The sequence below is a fragment of the Lactuca serriola genome, chromosome 5 (genome assembly GCF_051521515.1).
Source record: "Lactuca serriola cultivar US96UC23 chromosome 5, Lser_US96UC23_V15, whole genome shotgun sequence".
NCBI classification, from domain to species: Eukaryota; Viridiplantae; Streptophyta; class Magnoliopsida; order Asterales; family Asteraceae; genus Lactuca; species Lactuca serriola.
This window is the reverse complement of record NC_136412.1, coordinates 275,658,671-275,667,679: the sequence shown is the minus strand read 5'-3', so window position 1 is coordinate 275,667,679 and position 9,009 is coordinate 275,658,671. Positions and strand designations below refer to the sequence as shown.

Sequence of the window (9,009 nt, the reverse complement as noted above, 5' to 3'; positions counted from 1 at the left end):
CAACAAGGTATGCTTAGGATTCTGTCTACCAAAAGTGTAGTCTAGATTTAGGACCAGAGTGATTTCTTTTGGTTCGTATTGCAGAGATAGGTCCTATTGATAGTATTTCGAAATGGTTTTGCATGTCAGAAAGTCGGATAAGTTATTGGATCCTTGGATATGAGTTGAGTAATGATGTATGTCCATTATTGGTTAAGGTTAGCATAAGCATGCATTTGTTCGTCGTAAGTATGCGAGTTCTGCCAAGAATGGGTTCGATTATTGAAAGGTCACCATATTATAGGGTCGACTTTCATTAGGGATCTAGAAGACTTAGTCGGATTGTCTGATTTCGTGGAGAGTAGCAAGGAGTTCATTCGAGGAAAAAATATAATTTAAGTGGGGGAGAGTTGTAACACCCTGTTTCAAATCATTTCATAATTCGGGTCGTGACCCGAGGACCAGTTGTCATAAGGCTTTGAGCCTTGGAGGAAAGAGAGATTTAGACCCTTTTGGATGCGGGTAATGTAAATTATGTGATCGAGAGTTCGGTTGGTGCTTTGGAGCACAAGGGTATATAACTGTAAAGTGATAGCTCGGGACTTTTAAGAATTTTGGATTTACGTTAGGGAAGTTCTAAGGAAAAGTATAATTGATAAGGTTGTAGAGCTTCTCATTACCTTTCCATGGATATAAGGATTGTTGAAATCAGATTTAAAACGAAGAAGTTATGACTGTTTGAAGTTTAGATGATTTTTGGGTTAGCCGCGTACGCTAGGCATACTAGGGCATCCCTAGTACGCTGGACGTAAATTGAGTACGATGGGCATACACGATCAGTGCCCAAACCCTATTTTCATGATTTTATCCCTATTTAAGCTCCTTAACTTCTCCAAACCCATTCCATTCTCAGCCTCCACCTCTCCAACACCCTCCCTTGAAGCCCTAACCCTAGTTTGAGCCTTTTGAGCAAAATGAATGTGTTTTCAAGTGCTTTGGAGTGTTTTGTTGCACCTTGTAGAAGAAGGAACTCATCGAAGAAGCGTTGGTTGCATTGGAGCTTGTAGATCCAGACCTCTTTCACCTTGATCTCTCTTATGGAGGTATAAAGTTTGAATCTTTATGATGAAATTGTTAGATCTAGCTAGTTTTAGGGTGTTATGAGCTTTTGGTCACTTTAGTGAATAAAGTTTAGATCTTGAAAGTTTGTAACCTTGTTATGGATAAATTGGAAACTTTATCCATCTAAACATCATATTGATTCAAATCTAAAAGCTTGAGACTTGGACTTAATGGATTAAATTGACAAAGTTGCGTTTTTGGTCCCTTTGAGACTTAAAGACTAGATCTTGGTTGGTTGGACCATTCAAATGGATAAATTTGGAAACTTTATCCATTATGGAGTTATTAGGAACCATAAAAATATCATCTTGATGGGTTTTGATGAATCATGCTTAAGTTGATGTTCATATTATAAGTTTAGATGGATAAAAATGGGTTTTGGTTCCCATTAAGACATGTAAAGGAATAAATTTGGCAACTTTATGGATTACAACCTTATTTAGAGGTTAGATCTGAGTTTGGACATTTTGGTCTTAAGCACTAAGTGCTTAATATGAAGTTTTGGTCATCTGATGAGTACGTTAGGCCCGCGTATGCATACACCCAGTGATGAATGCAAGAAGTCCCCATCCTTGAATAGTGATTTGTATCTTGTGCTTCAATAGGCCGTAAGCAGGGCATACGAGTTAGGTACGTAGGGCATACTCGCAAGGTCTTCTTTTGTGGCTTCATGAGTGTACTGTATTCTATTTATCGTAGTGATTTTTGCATGTGTTTTATGTGTCTGTATGAATGTCGGGCGGGGCCTGATGAATGTGATGAGGCAGGGCCCATCTCATGTTATTGACTGATCTATTCCGAGCGGGGACCGATAGTTGTTGGGCATGGCTCATTGTATGTTTGATATGTATGGTATATGGTATTTTGGGGAACTCACTAAGCTTTGTGCTTACAGTTTTATGTTTATTGTTTCAGGTACTTCGAATATAAAAGAGAAGGGTCTGGCATGACTGCACTGCATCCACCCATGTTTTCGCAACTTTATGATTTTGGGATTATAAATGAAAATTTTACCTTAAAATTTTTGGGATGTTACAGTTATTTATTTCTTGTTCCATAACATACATTGATTTTGAGATTTAATTTCTCTCTAATGATACATTACTATGTTACTCATTTCTTATACCATGATAGATATTGATTTAGATCCATAAATATAACAAATTATATTCATGGATCGATATCATTATTTCTTATCATACATAATAAAGTTTATTATCCTTATATCTAATTAACCCTTATTACAAAATATAAGTGAGATCTATCATAATCTATAAATGTATTAGTATTGTCTAGTTAATATATATTTAGTTGCTCAAGTTAGTTAAGCATACATGTTTTTAATTATATAACAGATTAGATTTAAACCCGTAGAAACCACGATTGATAAAGTAAAAAAATAACATAGATTTTAAAATTAAAAACATTATTTTGTTTGTCCAATAAAATAATATCTTATAAACATTAATGATTTTAAAGTAAAATTTCAAAATAAATACGACCGAAATTATGAATACATAAGTACTTTAATTTATACTAATAAAAAACTATTTTTTTAGAATGCTATAAAATTTAACGAAACCAAACTAGCAAGAAGCTAGAGTAACAAAACAAATAAAAAACGCATTACACAAAAATAGACATAGGACTATGAAGCCAATCCGGCCAACTAAAATACCCCTTAAACCAATTTTAACACCAAGAAAATGAAAGCAAAACAATATCATCAAAAATACCATATTTCTTTGGTAACTTATTACGAAAGAGCACCTTATTTGTAAACGACCAAATAAGTCACCAAGCAACTAAACAAACTGCTTTTAGAAACTCATTTTGTAGTTTCTTAATCCGGAGACCCCACAAACAAAGTAACCAATTATCATAACACAACAGAATAGGCACATCCAAGCCCCACCAAAGTAACACTCTATTCTGAATTTCCACAACCAAAGAACAAGAGAAGAAGAGATGATTGCCAAAATCAACTCCAGCTTGACGAAAAATAGGGCATTGTAAGGAAGAAATATTCATCCCTCTTCTCAAAAGGAATAAACGAGTACTAATAAAAAACTATTAGACATATTTTAAAAAATTGTCTTGAATCACAAATGTCCAAGGACTTAATGAATATGACATTAGATGCCATATTGTTAAGTTTATATTCACCGTCTAAAATTAACATTTTTTATCCATCTCTGTATTTAATTCTGTTTTGCAAGGGATAAAAGATAGAAGTAATACAAAATAAGTTGATTGCTTGTTTGATCCCTAGTATATACTGTAAATTGTTTTACAATTTATTTTTAACATTGTTTGATGTTATAAAAAGTATTCCATAACAATTATTGCCTAAATTCCATTTCTTGTCATCAATTCATTAACAACGATTTCTTGTTTTCTAAGCTTCTAATATAATATGACATCCTCCTTAATTTATAATCTATAAACTAATTGACCAATATATAAACATAAGGAATATGGTGACAAATTTCATGATCACATAACATGAATAGATAAATGTTGTTATTTGTTTAAGTATTCACCATATGCTTGGAGTTTCCTTAGCTGTAAATACTAACTTCATAATTTTTTTTCCATTATACATAACCTCCAATGAGTTTGAGGTCTTAAATGAAAAATACAAACAATTACAAAAAGTTAGGAATGCCAAAAATGTGTTATGGATTTACATCCACCAAGTAAACAGTCTTCACTTCTGTGTAACTATGTTACAGAAAAACTGCAACCCATAGTAGCCCAAAGAGTCATCAGTTATTACCGACGTCCTTTGACTCCTTTCAAAATTACCAGTACTTATATTTATATCCATGATCTCTATGACAACATCAATCCCTTCATGAAGTCCTTCATTACAAAAAATGAAATGCACTCAGTTGATCATGTGATAGTTATAACTTATAAAAGGGTAATTGATAATCTGGAGGTTAAGAAATAGGAGATGTCGGAGCCGAAACAGAGAAAAACGTCATATATAAATAGAAAAACAGATCCTACTCATCATAGGCACCCAAAGTTTGAAAACCTCAATTTTATGCATCTATGTTTACCCTCTTTAGTGGATTGATTTCGATTAGAGTCTTGATAAACACCATCCTCGATAAATTAGGGTTTGAATAAAAACCTCCGAGGAAGACGAAGACGAAGAATTCCCCATCCATGTATGTGTGAGAGAAGGGGGGGAGAAGATATGTATGTGATTTCTTGCGATTCTGCCCTGATTTTGTGCGATAGAGCAATAGATTTGAATTTGAAAAACGAACATTATGTGGGAATGTAGTTAATATTATTAATATGTTTATAAACTTAGATTGCAGAAAATCTAGAAGGAGACGATTTAGAATGGAGAAGAATTAAATAGCAGAAGAAGAGGGTTTAGAAAATGCATTGTGACAAAAATATATTCTTTTATCTATTAGATAGGTAGATATCGGTTTGCCTTATTTAAATTGTTAAAAGTTATGGGATTACTTTAATTAGTGTAATTCTGTTTTATTTTATTATTCCGTTTTAATTTAATTTAATTTTAATTCGGTTTTAAATTACACATGGCAAAAATTAAATCAGTAGTATTAAAATGACACGTGTAGATTATATACTAGTTGTGAGACCAGTACCGTATGTTGTACGGGTTGGATAAAACAAAAAATTAAATATGAAGATTTAAACAAAAATTTATTTAAATTTAAATTTTAAAATTTGAATTTAAAAGAATACATATTAAATACTATATGAATAATAATATTGTAATTTATTGATTACTTTCAGTTAAGGCAATTATTAATTGAAGTGTAAATATGATGTGTTAATCAAAAAAAGATAAAAGAATTGAGAAAATGACAAATAGAAAAAATATTTATTCAAAAATACCAAAAAATGGCATGTGTAAGCATGTATTAAGGATGATTTATTATTTTACTAGGTGAATATCCGCGCGTTGCGCACAATAAAATTAAAACTTTGGTAATCTTATGTTATTGAAAATATTTATATCATATATATTAACTATAAAATAGTAATTATTTCATTTACTTTATATAAAATTATAATTAATTTGAGCAATAGATAAAATAACGGTTATTAAAATCAAATCATTTAATGGTTTCTACTCATATTTTACGTGTGTATAGCATTAGTTATATTCGTCAACTATTTTAGTTACTACTGTTATGATTTATTAATTTAAAAAAAATTGACGGTGTTTTAATTTGATCATGATGATTATTTAAATAACCAACAACTGTTTGTAATATAACATAATTTAATTTCTAAGTTTCTATTATTTTTAACTATTATTATTATAAATTAATTTAAAAACAACTTAATTGAATTTTAGTTATTATAAAATATAGTTTTCAGACACATTTTAGTTAATTTAATTCATTGATTTAGATTCTTTTATATGTATTATATTTAATGTCTTCCTTTTAACTATGTTAAAAATACATATATTGAATTTTGTTTAAACATTATTTAATATTTTACTTTAGGTTTTAAATTTTACATTAAATTTTTAAACTTATTTGACATATTCATGTAAGTTATTTATTTAACAATATGTTGAAGTTAACAAATTAAGTATATCATATTGATAAGTCACAAAGTCTTCCATATATGATAATGTTTACAACTAAAAACATATTTAAGTTAATAAATTAAGTATATTAAATGGAAATTTGATGAGTTGGGAGTTTCAAATGGATGTGACGAAAGAAAAAATGTTTCATTTATAATATAGTATGATGATATATGCATGCATGTATCATAGCTAAGCATGTATCATAACTAAAAAATATAGTAGGTTTCAGATGAACACTCCTTAAGCATGGGTTTACACGTGTCCCGCAAAAGAGAGGAAATGTGTTGGCCAATTTAGACGAATATAACATTTTGCAAAAACCTTGTGGAGTGAGGGACTAATATTTCAAAACCATGATAAAAATAATAATAATAATAATAATAATAATAATAATAATAATAATAATAATAAGTCATACATGTGCATGCTAAAATGCCCTTATAATCATGTGCTCATTAATTAGTCATGCTTTAAACTCTTAGTATATATATACACACATAAGTAAAAGGATAAGTGGCAAGGTTCCTCACATACACAAAACATGAAAAAACAGTAGGTTATAAACTAGTCACCTAACATGAAAAATGTCTTTTGAAACTTGATGCTCAATATCCACATCAAAGTAGAGTTATGAAGATCAAGTTTTGGGAGGGAATGTCATTCTTTGAATATGAGTTTGTGTTGGTAGCTTAACATCAGCGGCCACCCCAATTATCTCAAGAAACCGAATCATATACCATGTCATATCGATCTGCCACCATTCTAATCCATGTTTTGCTGAGTATTCAAATGCATGGTGATTGTTGTGCCATCCTTCTCCAAATGCGAGTATTCCCACCCACCTTTACATGTTCATGTTGCCAATATTTTTCATGTCGTGTATATCTATCTAAACAAAATGAAAATGAAACTTTTTTAATAGGTTATCACTCACCAATTGTTTCTTGAAAGGTCTCCGGTGTCCCATGCTTGTTGTCCCCATACATGACAAGCCGAGTTCACTAGCCATGTAATGTGGTACACCCAAACTATTCTCACACCCTGTATTCAAATCAATATATTGGTGATCTTAAAAGGTTTCCGCTTTCTTGAAATAAGATATAACATCATGATACACAACAACCTCTACGTCTTAGGTTGTGAACTACAACTTTCATTATGGTTATAACTTATAATTTCATCACAAACTTATTAAGTCATTCTACTATTTTGGGAAATTTTGATGGCTTAAAGCCTTAAAGTAAAAAAGCATACGTGTGTCATACCATTCCCCATACAATAAAAGGAAATCCCCCGAGTGCATATAGAACAAGGGCGAGTGTTACTGGATGTGCGACATATGTTCTTCTAAGAAACCTATAAAATGGTTGTTTCTCCAAATCTCCAACGTTGTTCGGCTCTCCACACTACAACATGAAACATTGAAAGTAATCAAATGGTGAACAGTTAGAAATTAACATGAGAAATCCGTACCCTTTTTGTAATGTTGTCAGTATCAAGCAACCAACCCATATGACTGAACCAAAATCCTTCAATCGGGCTATGTGGATCTTTCTCCGAATCACAATATTGATGATGATACCTATGTGTGCTCACCCAATCTATTGGGTTTCCCTGATGAATTCATATTTCAGGTCAACAATGGCGAGTTTGATAAGAACAATCTGGAGTAAACAAAAATATATGCATTTTATTTTATATTTATAATTTGATTACTGTAATTTAAATGACATCTATAAGACTAGCTATAACCATCATCCTTTTCGAAATCGATTATTTTATGTGAATTTCGATATAAATGTCAGTTCAATCTTGATAATATTTCTATTATCAAAATCATTGGTTTAATAAATATGTCAAATAAGTTTATAAACAAACAGAAGAGTTGGCTATTAAAATAAAAAATTGATTTTATATAGACTATAGTATATCTAAAATAAAAATTAATAATGTTTAATTGTCACCTGAAGAGCATGGACCCCGCAATAAGCGAACGTGTATTCAAGCCATTTCGGGAGCTTGAAGCTTTTGTGAGATAGATTTCTGTGGAAGGAGAGAGTAATACCCAAAAGCCCAGTCACCACATACAACGCCACCGCTACCGATAAAGCTCCCCAACTGAATGTAAATGGAGCGAAACCACATAGCAAATGCATCGCCACCACCACTCCCGCCGTCGTCAGGTCCTTGGCATTCCATTTCCTACCCTTATACACCTCCTTCGGCCGCTTCACCACCACGTCCGACAACAAAATTCTCGCCTGTCCACCGCCTTCCACCACCGCGTTGACAATTCGCAATGCATGTCTTTTGAGGAGGTGGTGGTGGTGGGTGGTTTTGATACTCGTTTTTGTCTGTATAACCCGCCGCTGTTCGGTGTAGAGGTGACATGGTACCGATTTTGAGCGGTGGATTAGTTTTGGAAAGAATTCGGCGGCAGGAGGTGGCGCTATCAACGCCATTGGTGGTTCTGATTTATCAACCTTGATTTGTTTGATAGGTATATAAAGATGTGCTTCTATCTCCATTTTTGAATTTAAATTTTACGAATACGACGACGGAATTCTGCAAATCTTACCCAGATCATCAAATACGTAGTTGATAAAGAACCCCACGTGGCAATGCCGATAAGGCTGTGAAGATTTATTTGTATAGGAAATTTCATCCACAGATTTGTCAAAAGATCTTAAATTGTTGATATTCTTCAAGATTTCAATTCTGTGGATGGGTACTTTTATCCTGTGTTCACGCGCACCAGCTATTTGTGAAAATGCGTACAACAAGTGCTTCATTATGCCACTCGTTGACTCAAGTTGTATGGTCTGGTCGTGCTAATTCCAGACCTTCCATTGCAATCACACATGGTAAACAGCTTTGCTATTTGAGTTTGATTGCAACTTTTGGAAATAGTATTGTATTGTATGTGTGATCATCGATCAAGACTTTCTGTTCTTCCCTTCATATAAAGCTATATATTTGTTCTACTTTAGAGTATAGAAAACACGCATAGTGAAGTCGTAGTTCATAGGGACTTCTTGTTCATGGTTCATACGACTCTGTCTGTTTCTGTCACTAAAATATAATGAGCAAAAATCTAGCGTAAAGAGTGGGTATAAACATGCATTTGTAACACCCGTTTTACATTTATCCAAATAGGTTGAGTTATACTAAAATGATTATATGATGGTTAAGTGTTGTTGGTACGTCAACCTGATCAAGTTGTCAATAAGTAAAATCATTATACATAGAAATTATACTTTGGGAATATGAACAATTAAAGATAAAGTGGCAAAGTTGGACTTTGCTACCTC

The 9,009-nt window shown here is 32.3% G+C and overlaps 1 protein-coding gene across 1 annotated transcript; it reads right to left on the bottom strand.

Annotated features, from left to right (window-relative positions):
* Window positions 1-6,119: 6,119 nt before the first annotated feature.
* LOC145054379 (palmitoyl-monogalactosyldiacylglycerol delta-7 desaturase, chloroplastic-like) lies at window positions 6,120-8,624 on the bottom strand. The gene is made up of 5 exons (XM_079002546.1): window positions 7,663-8,624; window positions 7,172-7,312; window positions 6,964-7,104; window positions 6,633-6,739; window positions 6,120-6,540 (listed from the first exon to the last, which is right to left on the bottom strand). Exons 1-5 carry the CDS (start codon window positions 8,224-8,226, stop codon window positions 6,336-6,338), a joined length of 1,158 nt encoding a protein of 385 aa, XP_078858672.1. The 5' UTR covers window positions 8,227-8,624; the 3' UTR covers window positions 6,120-6,335.
* Window positions 8,625-9,009: the final 385 nt, after the last annotated feature.

What these genes read in the sequence shown, in the direction of transcription:
- LOC145054379 (XM_079002546.1), bottom strand. Translation starts at nt 8,226, where the DNA reads ATGGAGATAGAAGCACATCTTTATATACCTATCAAACAAATCAAGGTT. An exon ending in GCGGGGTCCATGCTCTTCAG is followed by an intron (nt 7,313 to 7,662) that starts GTGACAATTAAA and finishes TGAATTCATCAG; the next exon opens with GGAAACCCAATAGATTGGGT. An exon ending in GACCTTTCAAGAAACAATTG is followed by an intron (nt 6,541 to 6,632) that starts GTGAGTGATAAC and finishes GAACATGTAAAG; the next exon opens with GTGGGTGGGAATACTCGCAT.